General features: G+C 42.9%; 1 protein-coding gene across 18 annotated transcripts in view; it reads left to right on the forward strand.

The window, feature by feature from the left end:
• Magi2 (membrane associated guanylate kinase, WW and PDZ domain containing 2) overlaps nt 1-18005 on the forward strand; it is a 1485406-nt gene that overhangs the window by 1344984 nt on the left and 122417 nt on the right. For all 18 annotated transcript variants that reach the window (XM_006535743.4, XM_006535748.4, XM_006535745.4 and 15 more), the window contains one exon: nt 4736-4984. In XM_006535743.4, the coding sequence (XP_006535806.1) occupies nt 4736-4984 (249 nt within the window). The remainder of the gene's footprint in view (nt 1-4735; nt 4985-18005) is intronic.

An 18005-nucleotide genomic window follows, 5' to 3' on the forward strand; every position in this document is an offset into this window, starting at 1 on the left:
AAACCGTCTACCTTGATGAGTATAAACCAGTTGTACCTACACAAACAGGAGCAGGGACATACCCAGGGCTGTCCCCTCTCCCAAGTGGTGCTATGATGATGTCTATACCTATGGCCACCCCTGCCCCTGTATAAGACTATAGTACAAGCATGCCCCATGGCCCTGTATAAGACTATAGTCCATGCATGCCTCATGCCCTAGATATGCTTCAAGGCAAGATACACCCATTACAGTCTGGAAGCAGGCACCGCCCATCTGGTTTACAGAATCCTCAAGTCCTGCTACTGAGAATGGGGATCTAAAAGGGAAATGGAGGCTCTGATCGAAAAAGTCCTGTTGGGTTCGTGACTTCCTTATTTAATGAGCAGATAAATAAATTTGGTATTTACAAGAGGCATCGGGGAGCTGTCAGAAATATGGTGGCCACGATCCAGCTCCAAAAAGTCCAGAGAAATTACAAATCCCTAGTCTTACAATATCTCTCTATTAATAAACATCAGCAATTGATCGTAACAATCAGCATTAAAAGTTTAGCCCATTACTTCTCATGTGCCAATGAGAAGCAAGCCCCACCAGGAGGAAACGTTTAGGTCCAAAGCCTCTCACCTGCAGGCAGCATCAGTCCATTCCTGTCCTCCAAAAGGAAGAGTCTCTTCTAGTCAAGTGCCATGCTGTTTTCTAGTATCACTGATGGAGACAGAACAGAACCTAACCTAAAACCTAAGTATTTCACTTCAGGAAATGCTAAATGGCTGGATCTTGAATGGCCATGTGTGTATGAGGCATCAGGTACTTTTTGAAATTAGTAATGGTGTGGAGTCACCTTCTGGCCTTTTACCTTATTGTTCAAAAGCAACCCTGTTGATGTGCAATGCCACAAAGAATTTTTGGAAAGAAAGCAGTCTTGTCCAGATGGAGAGCCAGTTGTATAGGAAGCACTTGACGTCAAGCAACCCCTCAAAGACAACCGTGCTACCACATCCCAAGGGTCAGAGACCAGAACAACCCTGGGAAAGCTTGACCATCTTCCCAGCTAGCCGCCTGTCTTAAAACATGCTCATTTTGCTGAAGATGAAGGGATTTCCTCAAAAACTTGAAAAGGGGTCCAAACACAATAGAAAAGTGCCCTGCTGTCAGTTTGATCCTTTCTGGTACCCAAGGACCACCACATTGACTTGGTTATCGATTCCCTTGCTCTCTAGAACCCATGGTCTAGCCACTCCCAGCCACTTATTGCAAAAGACAGATAATTTTTCTTGTTGTTGATTTACTGACAACCACAGCTCTCAACTCCCCCAAAATACGACAGCCAGAAAATGAGATCTCTCTTGTCATTGCCTGTGACATTTAGTTACTGATTTGGTCCAATAACTCTGGAGATTTTCAATTTAATGTAGCAGCATAATAATTGTTTGTTTTTCTTCTCCAGGACTATCTCTGATCATTTTATTTCCAACTTGCACAAGGGCTGATAAAGGACATATACTTCACCAAGACAATACCAGCCTGTCTTTGAAGGAGGGTACATTTTACAGGCAGAAACATTCCATTCTAGTTCAAAGCAAGGGCACTGACATTTTGTTCTTTTATGACCTCAGTACATTTCTCACAAATGAAAAGTATCTTTTTATATTAAAGATTAATTAATTGTATCTTAAAGAAAAAGCTCAAATGTATTCAATCATACGAGTGCTCGCTTGGGTCTCAGTTCCTCTGTAATTAAAAGAAATGAGGAGACATGAATGCAGCTCTTCCCCAGCTCTCTTCTCCCTTTAGTGTACTTAATAATCTACCTCCAAAAAAAATCAATTAATTTTACAAGACCTTTTTATGATGACGTGACTTAATTTGCACTTATTTTCTTCAAAATTTTAGTTGACTTAATGCTACTTCTAATGTCTCTGTATATGAATAAATGTGATATGTGAATGAATGCAATTCTTCTTCTGGATCAGTGTAGCAAAATATCTCCTATAGTCTCCCTTTTCCCTCTGACTTTCTTATTTCCTATTACTATAACAAATACCTGAGGTGAATCAGCTTATAAAGAGGAATGGTTTATTTGGGGTGATGATTTCAGAGAATGGCCCATTTGCCTTGGGCCCATGGCAACACACAGTGGTTCTTAGAAGCACATAAAATAATTCCATGTACTGAATTTTAAATATCACTACTGAAAGAATAAGTAAAAATACTATTTTGTTTTGGTACGTGAATTTGGGATGAAAATATTTTAAAATTTGATAGAGTTGAGCATTTTATTACAATGTGTTACAGTTCACCAGTGTTGAGACTGGAGATATGGCTCAGCAGTTAAGAACATGGACTGCTCTTCCAGAGGTGATAGGTTCAATTCCCTGCAACCACATGGTGGCTCAAAACCATCTGTAATGGTATCTGATGCCCTATGCTGGTTGTCTGAGGGCAGCTACACTGTACTCATATACATTAATTAATTAATTAATTCACCAGTGTGAGAAATACAAAAGAAGTATGTGTACTGCAGAATCAAACTTGTCCATGGTAACTTTTAAAAGGTGACAGAAGTGATTCAAATACTTTACAAATACATGAAATGTTTTCTGAAATTTTGCTAGGCATATATTATTTCTAAAACTGTACACATATTAAACAACCATGACAAACTAAAAAAATAAATAAATAAATAAAAATAATTCCATGTACATCACAGCTAGAGAACAAAGTCAAAGGAAGACAAGGGGGTGTGTGTGTGCAAAGATGTCCCATAATCCCCTTCCAGGATACACCTCCAGAGACCAAAAGGATGCCACTAGACACGCCTCTCAAAGTTTCAGTACCACCGCTCCCCCAGCCCGGCCAATCACGCCACATTCTGGCAGTGCTGAAACTATAGCTTGTGATGCTAACAGGCTTCATAGGAACTTCTGCTGAGCATTCATGACTTGACACAAGATGGTTCCCAGTACTCTTAAGTAAGAGTCAGTATCTACAGGCCCACGAGAAATGGGGAACTGTCATAATTTTCTCTTCTTCTGTTGTACAAACATCTTTTTGATGCCCTGATGAACGTTAGGAAGGAAATGAAACAGCGCTGTCCCCCACGACAGTTCTCTAAGAATCAAATCTGCTCCTGTGACTCCACTCTCTGAGGCACCTTGCAATTAAATTAAAATGACAAATCCTTCCTGAATGGTAGACCAACAGTCATTTAAAACCAAAACCAGGTGCTTCTCAGGGCTAGAGAGACGGCTCAGCAGATAAGAGCACTGGCTGCTCTTCCAGAGGACATGGGTTCAATTTCCAGCATTCACATGGCAGCTCACAACCAAATGTTACTCCAGTTCCAGGGGTTTGATACCCTCCTCTGACCTCCATTGACACTGAGAGTGCCCATAGTGCACGTGCATACCTGCAGGTAAAACAGCAAACTAGTTTCTCTTAGCTCCCAGCTTGCTCTCATATTGCCACACCATTATGCCTGCTTCATTTTGGGAGCATTGATTAGGTTTATCCAATTAACATCCAATTAATAAAGTGTATTTTGTAACATGGGATGCAAATGAGCAAAACTTCCAACACCTCTATTGAGATTTAGCACTCACAGTTTGTCAGCCTGATATTATTGGATTTGATTCAGACCGTACAAACCAATTTCAGTGAAAATCTCAGTTGATTTGTTTATTCTTTCAAACTACCTTATTGAGTAAGATGTGGCTATCACCTAAAATAAGAAATGGGCCACTTAAAAAAAAAAGTCTATTCCTCACCTATATGGAGTGAATTAATACTTCTAGACTGGCAAAATACCATAAGACAAAACTGTAGCTCTTTTAAAAAAAAAATTCAGTCATCCCCTAAGGTGGTTGTCTGCACTGGCAGAATAGCAGCGTCTCCCAAAGATCTTTAGATCCTGTGTTATCTAGATTCCTACGCAAATCTTTCCCAGACCAACTAGAGGTGAAGTAAACAAAAACTTCCATTGGTGGGCCCTTTCTATGTTTGTTCTTTTTAACGTGTGTGTGTGTGTGTGTGTGTGTGTGTGTGTACATAAATGTCTATGTGTGATGCAAGAGCATGCATACTCTGGAACACACTTGTAAGGAGCAGAGGACAGCCTCTGGTTTGTCCTCTCCTCCACATTGTTTGAGGCAGGGCTTGTCTCTCTTTGTTGTTTACTCTTGTGCACTCCAGCTGGCTGGAGAACTTCCGGGGGAGTCTCCGTCTGTCTCCCGCTGACTCATAGGTGCGCAGTACCGATCCTAGAGAAGATGTGCGGTTATATGGGTTCTAGGGATTCAACTTAGATCCTCTTGGCTGCACAGCAAGTCCCTCATCCACTGAGCTATCTCCCCAGCTCCTTTATAAATACTTCCAGTGAGTCATATGCCTGGGATGATTTAAGAATCTGTCTGCTTGGTTTCCTATCATCTTCAGTCTGTTACTATGCAACCAAGAGGCTGATATATGAAAGTTGTCGTTGTCTCTGGGACTTGAAGCCATAATAAGAGAAAAACAAAAGCAAGTACCAAATTCAGAGGAGGCTAATGCAGGGGGTTGGAGTCAGGGATTCCCTGTGCTTTGGGAAAGACTAACAATGGATGAAGACCTAGTGGATTCCATAGATCTGTAGCCCTTCAAATGCTCTCTGTACCTAGAGGGAAGATCAAGGAGCTAGATGCCTGCTCCTTGGGAAGCATTCAGTAAGGCCTTTCCTAAATCACTGAGTTTCTGTGCATTTTCATGTGCATTTCAGGGGAGCCCTGCCCAGAGAATGGGAGGAGTCCAGGCTCTGTATCAACTCACCACAGCTCTCCGCGCAGTGACTATGCCACCTACTCCAACAGCAACCACGCCGCCCCCAGCAGCAATGCCTCACCTCCTGAAGGCTTTGCCTCACACAGCTTGCAGACCAGTGATGTGGTCATTCACCGCAAAGAAAACGAAGGGTTTGGCTTCGTCATCATCAGCTCTCTGAACAGGCCTGAGTCTGGAGCCACCATAAGTAAGTGACTGGCTTGTCTGTGTTCAGATAAGAGGGATATATATATATATATATATATATATATATATATATATATATATATTCTAATGATAGAGATACCAGAAGAGTATAGACCAGAATAGCTATGAATATACTGAATGGCCTAGAAATCTCAGGCTATGAGCAAAAGAAACATAAACCGCTCTTAACACCGACTAGCCAAATATCATGACTTAGGTTCAAGAACAATGCAAGACCATGTGCTGCAAACACTCAGCGCTATCAAAGCTATTAGTTCATTTGTAGGTAGAGTAAAATAAAAGAGAGTGGTGTGTGGCCATACAGCTGTGGGAGGAGGTGTGTACCATCTTCATGGGTCGGTGCGGGAATGTCCCTTATGAGAGCTGTTCCGGAGGATAAACCAGAGGTAGAAAGGAACTAGCAGGAGAGTGTTCATGCAGAAGCCTTCAGAGGAGGAGGAGGTCCGGATCAAGAAGGATGCAGGCGGCCAGGGTGGTTGTGCTGCAGTCGGCCGGAGAGAATGGTGTGGACAGCCCCTTCGAGTAGATGGAAGCCAGGAGGTGCAGGCTCCATGTGCAAGCTCGGTATGCACACCCCGTATGAGAGTGCAGCCATGTTGCCTTCTCAGTACTTGGAAATTTGTGGAAGGTTTTGAGCAATGAGATGCCTTTTTTTCTTAAAGATGTCTGTATAAAATTAAATGGAGGTTGGGAGAAAACAAAACTGGAAACATAAGACATGGTCAGGAGGCATTTTCAAAAGCAATCCCTTGAGACAGAAGCTCTAGGGTCTGTCTCTGGGGTAGCAGCTGTAGGTGGAAAACAGTAGATGGGTTTCAATTCTGTGGATTCTTCAGTATTAATGTTTCATGAGTCTATACCACACAGTGACAGAGGTCATATTCCTCTTCAGCCAGCCACCATTGTAGACGGCCTCCTTAGTACACAGCCATCAATCAGAGGACAGAAGTGGGGGCAAGAAAATGTGTCATGGTTTTCATAGTCAAGTGCTTTGGCCCAAATACTTTGGATATATTTCATCTGAATGTAGACATCTTCAAATAATTACCACGTTATTATTTGAATGTTCCTACAGTTCTTAGAAATTGTGGTTTCCAGTTTATGTCAGATAGGAAGCAATGTTCAAAAAAATTCATATTATCAGGAATTAGTAAGAGCTTCTATGGTCAAGTTAATGTTATCAAAAGCCTACCAGAAATACATGGACAGGATTGCCCTCTTTAACATGAGCCTTAACAAATTCAAGAAAGAAAACTACCAAAGTTTCAAACCTTAGCCAATATGTGCAGAGGCCAAATTACATATGTCTGAAAGAAAGGTACCATGTTTCTTTTTCTGACAAGCTGAAGAAATAAATCCGATCTTTAAGCATAAACTCAAAGCAGGATTCTGTCAGTACGATGGATTCACCAAGATTAAAAGGACACAAGACTGAAGATTTTCATGAATTATATAAACAGCCTCCCAATAACTTGGGGAAATGCTCACAAGGGGATTTTGCAGTTACCTCAAGCCATTCGGGTTGTTCATTGTGGCAGGGTCAAGTCATTCGGGTTGTTCATTGTGGCAGGGTCAAGTCATTCGGGTTGTTCATTGTGGCAGGGTCAAGCCATTCGGGTTGTTCATTGTGGCAGGGTACCTAGAGAACTGGAAGAGAAATAAAAAGTATACTGCCACTGTGAAAACGCTAAGCATGCCTTTCAGGTCTCAACTGTATTTAAAGCATGACAGCTTCCTTTCTAAATGGGTAAGGAAATGTATGCTTGGGCTTTCTCCATTGCAAATAAAATCTATGCAGAAGTAGGTCTGGGAAAACAATTGGTGCTAATGCTACAATTAGTGAGGTTTTCTGCCTAGGGAGTGACCTCAAAAACAATTCTCAACTTTCAAAAGGGTATGATTTTGCATCACCCCTGAGCATAGATGTATAGTAGTCTATTAGTCCACGTTGCCTCCTGGTTGCTTCCTTTCATACAGCTATTTCTTTTCAATTTAAGGATTTTGAAACACAGATTGTCCCATGCTCTGTGGCAAAGGCAGCTATTACACTGATGGCGTGTTGCAGTTATAGTGTGTAATTTGCAGCATGCGCCTAAAAGGCTCCTGGAGCCGATGCTCTTTCCTACTTAACTTCTATAATACTTTTGATCTCTATTTTCAGAGAAACCTGCTAAGTGCCTTGTGAATGGTATAGAGCCATCCCTGGGCCTCATATTCTTTGTCAGTATATGAAAGGTTGTTGGACTCTGAGCATCTGAGGTAGGGTGATGCTATCAGATACTTTGGAGTCACAGTCATTTACCCATTTACTGGCCTTGTGAAAATTTTCTTTTCATGTCTTATCACGGCACCAAAAGCATTAACAGTTCATTGCGTAGCTTGTTTCCCATGGCTACTGAAGCTGTTTCATTGGTAGACAAGGGTCACTGTGCATTTGATTGGCAGATCATTACATATAGGCAAGCAAGTGGCAAGAGGTTAGTAGCTCAGGTGCTGCAATCATGCTCCTTGGATTAGAAACCTGACTCTGTCATTAACTAGCCTTGTGACCCTAAAGAAATCATGTGGCTTCGTTCTTCCTAATTACATGAAAACATTTGTTTTCATTCCTCTGCCATGGGCTACACTGAACATTAAAGATATCTGTACACATGCAAATGCTCAAGCTTCCCATTACCAAAACTGTACCTTAAGAAAATCGCGCCAAGAGATTTGTTCTGCTCACAGAGGTTTCAGCCCATGGTGGTTGGTTCCATTATTCTGGGGCCTGGAGTAAGGCAGGACATTGTGGCAGAAATGTGTGACGAGAGAATTTGTTCTTGTGGTAGCTGGAAAGTAAAATTAAAAGAGGGAGCCCCCTCCCCAAATGCCCTTCAAGAGCACACCCCCAAAAGCCCCAACTCTTTTTTAGAGATTTATTTATGTATTTTATGCATATGGATATTTTGTCTGCACACATTGTAGGCATACATTTTTTTGCAACCTACTTTTAATAAGGGTTCAACCTCTCCTTTTGCCTACCACCCAGCAGAGGTAGTGGAAGGGAAAAGTTATTAGGATATGGAGGAGGTGGACCTGTTTAGCAATCGTTCTTTCAGGGTGAGCTCAGTCGTCTTTAGCAGCAGTTCAGTCCTGTAGCAGACACCAAATACGACTCAGCAGTTACAGACCAGTCCTCTAGGCAGGCAGACACCAGACATGAACCAACAGCTGTAGTTCAATCCTGGAGAAACCAAAAGGCTCACCACCAACCAGCCTGAGGTGAGGCTGCAGAAGTGGCAAGCTGCCACAGGAACCTCAGGAGCAGTTCTTTGGTGAGTTTCTCTCTGGCATCACCACTAGTGGAGATCAACAATGCTATGTAAGGTGAACCAATACATGCATGTCATTAGAGAAAAATAGTGAAGCAGAAAAAACCAAACCAATGCTCGATGCCTGTCTCCCACTATCTGTAGGGTCATATTTATACTCCTTCATCAAGTGTCCTTTCACATGTTTGCTATATCCAAATATCCTTCCACCTGTGTCTGCTTCAGGAAAACATTTTTTCACGTGTCTGCTTTAGCAAGACATCCTTTCACCTGTGTGCCCCAGAAAAACATCATTTGACGTAACTAACTTTCCAAAGAAACCAGAAGAGGACATCAGATCCCATGGGACTGCAGTTATAGATGGTTGTGAGCCACTGTGTGGATGTGAGAATTGAACTCAGGACCTTTAGAAGAACAGGCAGTGTGCTCTTAGTCACTGAGCCTTCTCTAGCCTCTAGGTTCCAACTCCTAAAGTACCACCCAATAACCCTTCAGGCTGATGTGCAAGCCTTTAGCATATAGATCTTTCATGGACATTTAATATCAAGACCAGACAACAAAGATATTCATTGTCATATTATTAATAAACATGGAAAATTAAAAATAAAAGCTTTCTTTTTATCTTTTCAACCTTTATTTTTATCTTAGGTGAATAGGAGCTTTGTTTGCATCCATGTCTATGCACTGTGTGCATGCAGTGATCACAAAGGCCAAAAGAGGGTGTCCAAATTTATAGGCATTTGTGAGCTGCCAGGTGGTTGCTGGCAATCAAACCCAGGGTCTTCTAGAAGAGAAACCAGTGCTTTGTTAAAAGCTCCTTGATGCTGATAATTTCAGCTGATATTTTTAAAGTATGAACCATGTCTCTCCACTGACTAACATGCTGTTCTTATGATTCGTGAGGTCTGTGTATATAACCCAGATGTGACTCGAGCAGCTTTCTGTCTCTGGACCAGCTGCTCCTTCTGTGAAAACGTCCCAGTGGCTGTGTACAGTGGGCTAGTGGGCCGGACCTCGACTACCCCTGGTTCAAGGCCTGAGTCTTGCTATCCAGGTGTTATTGCATAAAAACCTGCTATCATACCAGCCGTTTCCAAGGAGGGCTTTAGTATAAGTGGTTAAAAAATAACATTTAGTATCTAACATTTCTACAGTTTGTCAAGAAAGTTATATCAGAATTCACTTATATAAGAAGCAAACTAGAACACTTTGACATCAATAGTAAAGACTATCAAATTAATTTAAGACTTAGATCTAGACCCAGAACAAGGGAAGTCAACTAATTCAGAACAGCAGCCAGGGCACCAATCTAAGTACTCAAAGGTAGAGAGCAATGGTGTGGGTCCTCTTCCCTTTGTTAGGAATTTCCTGCTGTGCTCACTTGATCTGTCTTTATCTGTATCGCAGGCTAGCAAGCTAATGACTACACTGTAGTGTCTCCGCTGTCCACTGATGTTTCACTCTGTAATTTTACTGGCACAGGCCAGAGCTTAGACTTGCTCATTGATGACTTTTCCCCAAAACCCACTGCAATCTGGGAAGAGCCCTGATATCCACATGTATGCAGTATTGAAAAGTGATCCTAGAGAGTCAAACACTGGGCTACAGACCTCCAGTTCCACTGAAAGCAGTGCTTCTCAGCCTTCCGAGTGCTGCGACCTTTAATAGACTTCCTCATGTTGTGGTGACCTTAAAATCATTGTCGGTCTGACTCCATAACTCTAATTTTGCTACTGCTGTGAATCATAATGTAAACATCTGATATACAGATGTCTTAGGTGACCCTCCAAAGGGTTCACGACACACAAGTTGGGAACTGCTATTGTAAAGCATGGTACTTGGAAAGGGAGAGAGCGAGGTGGACTCTTGAGTGTGGAGGCTTACACTTTTCCCCACAGACCTCACAGCCACTTAAGAAATCACTTAAACGAGCCGGACGGTGGTGGTACACACCTTTAATCCCAGCACTTGGGAGGCAGAGGCAGGCGGATTTCTGAGTTCTAGGCCAGCCTGGTCTACAAAGTGAGTTCCAGGACAGCCAGGGCTATACAGAGAAACCCTGTCTCGAAAAACCAAACCAAAAGAAAGAAAGAAAGAAAGAAAGAAAGAAAGAAAGAAAGAAAGAAAGAAAGAAAGAAAGAAAGAAAGAAGTCACTTAAACTTAGGAAAGACATAAAGTAAAACAGAGATTCCTTGTCTCTATGGTCCTACCCTAAAACCAAGACATTTAACTAAATGAGAAGAACAACACACAAGCCCTGCTGCTCTTCCAGTGGCTTCTGTGTCCTCGGGTGTCCTGTGCCCAGCCTCTTCTTGCTGTCACGAGGCCATCCAGAACATAAGGCACATTGTTTGTATTGTCCCTGTGTGTAAAGCCTTGGCAAACTTTGAGTCCCAGAAAACACTTCCCATTGTCTTAAGCTTTAATTTTAACTTTTGTAACTTCCTGTCATTGCTTATGTGTTGGAAGTGGCTCTTAACACCTTGAATTCTTTGTCCATCTCAGTCTCTTTCAAGAAATGATCTGACACAGGCACTAAATACTCCAAAGCAGCTTCCCTTGACAACAGTTTAAGGCCACACATCCCGCCCCATTTCACATTTGTAAAGTGCATCTATAATGCACTCAGATGAAGTCCAAAAAAGGCTACCTGGGGCAGAAGGACACACATTCCCTGGGACCCTCTGCCCCTCCTCCACCCAGTTTCATCCACCAATCCTCGGATATCACAATACACCTGTCACCTGTAGTGTCGAGATCCTTCTAGTGAAACCATGGCCAAAGCTCCACTCTAAAGCAAAACCTCTAAAAAGCAACCAGTGAACAGCCAATCTGATGCATTACTGGTTTGGTTTGTGGCAATAGATTTTTCTTAACCTCCATAATGAGTTTGCTCACTGACTAATAATAATAAAATACAGGTACAGCCTAGAAAGGATGGTTCATAGCAACACCAGGGAGGTCAGGCAGGGGGATTACCATGATTTTAAAGTTAGCTTAGTGTAGGCTACATAATGAACTCCAGATAAGCCCAGACTCTGTAGTGAGACCCTATCTCAAAAACAAACGAGCCCCAAGTAGTAGGCCCAACAGGTACTGATGCTGGCAACTTGACCTTCTGTAAGTCACTAACCCTTTCCTTCCCCAAGAGTCATTAATGGAAAGATGTTTAAATCATGCCAGCTTTCGGGAATTAGAAAGGCTCATGTTTTACTCATTAGTTTGCAAAAGGCAAGTTTCCTTTGGGAGCTGTGCACCAGCTTTGCAGCATGCATTGTTCTCTACTCCTTAAGCAAATCTGCTTGGGATTCCTTCCTCACAGCGTTGCCTTCGCTAGGGGCTCATGTTATGCTGAGAGCAGCTCACTGGGAGAAGGGTGGTGTCATTCACACTTCCCTGTGAATACTTAGTAACAGAAGAAAGAGTGGGGACAGAAACCCTCTGTAAAATACCAGCCTTCTTCCAAATACCTCCCAAACAGCATGCAATGAAGCCTCCATGGTAGTCTCTGGATTATCTGGAAAGCTTACACAACTCTTAAAAGGATAATGATATTTATTGAAATACCATACATGTGTTTTAAATAAAATACATTGTTCTTATACTGTGACAAGAACACTCTGACCAAAAACAACTGGGGAGAAAGGGGCCTGCCTATCTGGCTTACAAGTTAAGGTCATTTGTCAAGGGAAACAAGGGCAGGGACTCAAGCAGGACCATGAGGGAAGACTGGGTTGCCCAGCTTGCTTTCTTATACAACTCAGGACCACCTCCCAGGAACAGCACTGCCCCACAGTAGGCTGGGTCCTCTCTCATCAATCATTAATCAAGTAAAATGGCCCAAAGCCATGCCCTCAGGCCAATCTAATGGAGGTAATTCCTCATGTAAGGTTCTCCCTCCCCTCCTGCAAGTTAACCAGCAAATTTTGACACAAGCATATCACTATTATACTAAAAGCCTACCTTTCTTCTTTATCTTAAGATCCCATACTGTGATAATATAAAATATAGTATAACTTTAAAAGTTTCACAGACATTAAAACATCCAACACTTGAAAAGCGCAGGATCTCCTTTAAAACCCCAAACTGTTAGCTGCGAGCTCCTGCAAAACCCAAAACCCTGTCATCCACAGCATACACAGTTTGTCGAATAAACTCAGGCCAACTCCTTTCCACACCTGCTTGCTGTTCCTAGTGTCATTCTTAGTGTCTTATCAGTCTGTGTCAGAGCATCTCCATGTGTCAGAGCATCTCCATATGCCACCTCCACGTAACTGAGGCTGCAGCCTCACCATTCACCTCCCCTGGTCTCTTTAACTGTGCCACATCATGCCAAACGATAGCTACTCTCTATTTTCCCTTCATGCCTTCAGAACCAGCTCCATGTGCGGAGACTCCCACACACCACAAAGTTTCTCTTCCATTTTGAGATGCATCCCTGGCCCCCTCTAACCACAGCTTCTATGAACTGGCCCAAAGAAACATCTTTCAGATGATTTTACGCCAATAGCGCTGGCCTCTCAATCACAGCCAACTCCTCAGCCCTAGCAACCAGCATCAATTGTCCCAGTAAAACAGTGTTCATTTCAGAGGTGCTGGTTCTTCAGTTCAGCTGACTACAAATCACCGATTCTTAATTCAAATATCATAGAGATGGCCTTGATAGAGTCTTTGAAGGACTTGCAAACTTCACTCTGAAATTTTATAAGCTAGACCTCTATCATCTGTCATTTTTCTCAATATTTCTATCTTCCAAGCTCCCACAGAATGGCCCATAAGCTTTGAGCACCCAGTGGCCCCACCCAAACTCTGAAGAACTTCCACAGTCTTCCCAGAAGACCATACATCTCTCACATACATCACAGCAACATCTCATGTTCCTGGTATGGTTACTTTTCTAGATTGATTTCTATGGCTGTGATAAAACATACTCTGGCTGAAAGCAACTGAGGAGGAAAAGATGTGTGTCAACTTACAGGTTATAGTCCATCATGCAGGGAGACCAAGGCAGGTCTGAGGCAGAGGCCACGAGGGAATGCTGTTTACTAGTGTGCTTCCTCTGGCTTGCTCCCCTTGCTTCTCCTGTTTCTTTGATTTGACCACCAACCAAAGAGGGCTGGACCCTTCCACATCAATCATTAATCAAGAAAGTGACCCACAGACATGCTCACAGGCTGAGATGAAGGTAATTCCTCAACTGAGGTTCTCTCTTCTTTGGTGACTTTAGTTTTAACCGGCCTATACAACTGCCCACATAGATTAATGTGTTAATGTACTTCTCTGGCTTCATGTGGAGTCTATATTACAAGTGGCATGGAGTTACTAACAGTGCAAAGAGTATCTAGAAAGGTAGCTTTGTCTATACTTCTCCATGAAAAATGCTTGACCATTACATCTGAGAAAGATTTGTATAGAACACAGTATGATGGTGCCTCTAAAGTCAGACTGTGGGCTAATCCTGAAAGATGGCTTCCCCAATAGTCCCTCAAAAGGTTCCATTCCATCAAAGTTGGTTTAGTTCCTTCCCTGTCCCAGAACCCACAGTTTGTCAGCTGCCAAGTGGAATACCTCCATTACCTAATCATTAAATGGACCAAGGCCTCACCCAGTTACTCTGTGATGGTCTGACTTTGCTTCTACCTTCACGGCAGTCCTGGGAGGCACACATCTCTCAAATCAGCTCAAAAGTGTAATCTCTGAATGGACTTTCTCCTGAGTCCTCACTCTTTTCCTTCAAGTGTTTTCCTTTCTTCTCAAATAGAAGTTCTTGTCCACGAGTCCGGTGGTGGTGGACTGCTCTCAGACTGACTTCCCTCCATCACTGGAGGAGCCGTTCATCATGACTTTATTATTCCTTGTCATGCTGCTTATGTGAATGAGCTTATGCCTTGTTCCAGCCCTCCTCTGATAGGTTTTAGTTTCTTAAGAGCAAAAAAGTGTGTGTCTCTCAGCAAGTTCCTAGCAGCATGATTTTCAAGCGTTCTCCCATAACTGATGTCTGCAGATGGAGATGCAATTCTCATAGAGTGGCAAGAGCTACCCTCACAAGAAGTTAAAGAGTGTGTTCCGTTCTAAACCATCTGGCACAGAAACCTAGCTAGAGCATCAAGACAGAGTTCTGCTAACAAGAGAAATGACAGAGACTCAATTACAGAGGGACCTCTGTGCAAGCTAGCATGAGAAATCACACTCTAATACAGTACAATGGAAGTAAGGTCCCAGAATACATATTTCCCATCTGTTCTTCTCTACCCGGGTAGCTGATTCAGTAGCCAGCTCTGAGGTGGGTGAAGCATCAGAAGAGAGATTGGATGAGGAAAGCAGGGACGGGGAACTCCCTCTGTGAGTTAGGGAGCCTGTTGCATTACACAGCTCTAGTCCCCTAAAGGACTGAGTGTCCTGGGTATGTTTGGAGACTCCTCTTGGTCTGGCACACACTGGCCCTGGTTGTCACTGAAGACCTCCTTGGCAATCATTACATGGTCCTAGCTGGGAGGATCTTGGTGGCATGCCAAGTCTTTTGGGAGAAATCTAAACTACTATTTCAAATCATGTCTTCATTTCACAGAGCAAACCATTTCATTTCCACATGTAAAAAATCTTAATGGCAGTATGACTTAGGAATAGCAACCCAGCTAAGACCGGATGAACAGAGCCCAGTGAGTCAATCCATCTTTTCAATCCTGAGCATGGCTAGCTTCTCTTTCCCCAAATTAAAGCTGGGCTGCCCGGGTCCTCTCATTAAGAAGCTGAACAAGTTGAAGGCGTTTTTGCATCAATGGAATGTTCTAATAGCATTTACACACTAAAGCATTTATTAATTAAAACAGAAACATTAATGCACGCATTCTAGTAGGCAAGCACTAACAAATGTAGAGATCCTTTTTTTATTGAGAAAGTGAGTCTGCGGAAAACGTCCATCCTTCTTTTTTATTCTCCAGACGAGGAGCCGTGCAGCCTGGCGAAATACCTCTGAGTGCTCTTAGAACATCTTTAAAATTCTAAGCTAGTTTTCCTTATTATTTGGCAGGAGCTTATCAATCACAAGTTTCTCCCACTAAGGAATCATTTCCAGCAGGGATTTTATTACTGTGTTCAAAGACTTTCCAGGCAATAGTGAAACGTAGATGGCTTCTTCCCTTCAGCTACTTGGTTGTCTTGAAAGCATGTAAACGGGGATGGCGGCTGTCTCCTCTGGGCTCAAATCATCCAGCTCTTTTCTTTGCCATTCACAAGATAGTTCAAGGAGACCACAGCTGAGAGGCACAAACATACTTCACATACAGGTCATACAAAATTACACTCCAGTGGAAAATATGTGTTACTCTGACATACAATTCAAACCCTACTACTGGTCATTCCTGCTGATGATACCCACCCCACACTCTGTATTCTATTTAGGGACTTGTACAATTGTATTTTTATTGTTTTTTTTTTCCAAAAAATAGAATTGACCATGGAAACATCCCAATAAAGCTGGTTCCAAGTGTGGATTCGTTTAAAAAGATATTGTTATGTTAGCACAGGACTGCTCCTTAGCCGCCATCTTTCCAACTGTAACAGGGGTTCCCATTTAGGTTGGGGTAACTCTTCTGAAGGCTCAGCTCCCACCAAGGACTCAGAACGTACGTCCAGCCAAACTCCTACCACACCAAATCCTAAGCTCTAGTGAGTTAATATTTGACGGCCAATCACTTTGCAATTTAAGTTGCATTTCCTCCTAGCTGAACTAATCTCTGCACTTGGTTGTGATCTTTTCCAGTGATTAATCAGCCATCCTTCCCTGAGTGATGAGGCGGGTGGCTGATCATTCTTAAGGTTTCCACAGTACCAGAAAAGTCACTGGAATAACCCATGGGCTGATCTCATTTTCAGTCTCATCTCTTTCAGGCCATATTTTTCAGTCAGGTAAGGGTTTGTTCCACACCTGGATGTGGGGTCCTGGTGAACCAGTCTGTTTCCAAGAGGGACTTAGCTCATACCTTCTGCTCCAAGGATGTTCCTCACAAGGCTCTATATTCATGGGTTCCTAGTGAGAGGAGGACCTTCCAGAAAGCAAGGACAACACACATTCTGGAGGCTTTTGCCGTTGTGGTTTCTGGCACCAAGCAGTTGAAATAACCCGAGAAAGATTGTCCTAACAGGGAAGGTATCATTGGAATGTTCCTCAGAGCTGCTCAAGGAAAAGCAAGATGAGAAATAGCCACAGTCCCATGGGCCCTGAGCCTATTGAAAATACAACTAAAATCTGCTCGCTACTGGGAGTGATGCGTCCACTCAACCCCAATCAGTGTCCATGTTCTGTCTCTTAGTTAAATATATACATAGCTGTCTTATCACCCTTGAGAGATTAAGGCAGATTCACAGAGATTACAGTGTGCTTGCCCTCAGACACTGCAAATACTGGTATGGAGTACTAAGCCAGCAACCTTCAACAGAATCTTCTCCCACCCAGGAAATGGGTCATTCTGCATGCAGCACTAACCTGTAGCCACTGGCCACATAGGACTAGCGTGACTTAGGAGATAGAACTTTCAGTGTCCTTGTGTCAGCTTGTACCTTTGCCTCTGCCCCCCCCCCCACCCTGTGTTCCACTCCTCACTTAACACTGTACTCTGTTCCTGATGAGCTCAGCTACCTGTCCTGATTCCATGGATTAGCAGCTCCCATTTGACTCTCAGATTAAAGCCAGAACCTGTACAGCGGGTGAGACCTTTCATGATCTAGCCTCCCTCCTCTGTGCTAGGCTCACTGGGATTTGCATCTACTGGTGTGTGTCACTGCACATAACAGACCTCACTAACCCACAGATCTGCCTGTGCAAATGACAGCACAGGTGGTGGTGATAGCTCGTCTCCCTCCACACTGCCATTTGGGAGGATCCCATGTGCCCTGCCAAACCCAGATTACATAGCTCTTCCTCTGGTGATTCCCAGAGACCCTCCACACTCCGTTGCCCAACTCTTTCCTCCTGCTCAGTCTATGCCAATTGTTTATCTATCTCTATATTTGCCCACTGCCTTTGTTTCCCCTGTTTATCTCACTCTTCTTCCTGTTTTTTAAGGTTTGATTCCAATAGAGTAGAGATCTGTAATCTGTAGTGTAATCGGTAGTCTAAGTTTTAAAGAGTATGCTTAGTTTTACAGCCATAGTCAAAATGAAGCCATGAGGCCTCACACCTGCCCATCTCTGTGACCCACTGATATTTTTTTTCTGTTCTAATATTTTACCTTTCTCTGTATAAAATTATTGTACCGAGTTTCTGGCTCTGATGTCTTTGCATCTCACGTAATTCATTTTAGCTTTGCCAGTTGTCGTTTCTTGTATTGATATTTGGTTCATTTGACTTCATAGTTCTCCATCTTATGGATGTGCCACAGTTTATCAGTCCTTAGTTGAGAGACTTTGGGGTTGCTTTTTGTTTGGAATAATCACAAACAAAGCTGGCAGGCATCTTTTTGTAAATCTTGGTGTGAAAATAGGCTCTGTAATTTTAAAAGAACATGCAAAGGTATTTTCATTTGGTAAGTATTGAGGATGGCCGTGATGGATCGTGGACGCCTGGTCCTCAGTGGCTCAGATGGGAGGGCTGGATGCTTTCCATCTTTGAAATTATTTCCAAGCTTTTCCACTTTGTGATCATTTCATGTAGACACATTAAGCATCCCAGTAGGCACACAGCAGCATCT

This window comes from Mus musculus, chromosome 5 (assembly GCF_000001635.26).
Source record: "Mus musculus strain C57BL/6J chromosome 5, GRCm38.p6 C57BL/6J".
NCBI classification, from domain to species: Eukaryota; Metazoa; Chordata; class Mammalia; order Rodentia; family Muridae; genus Mus; species Mus musculus.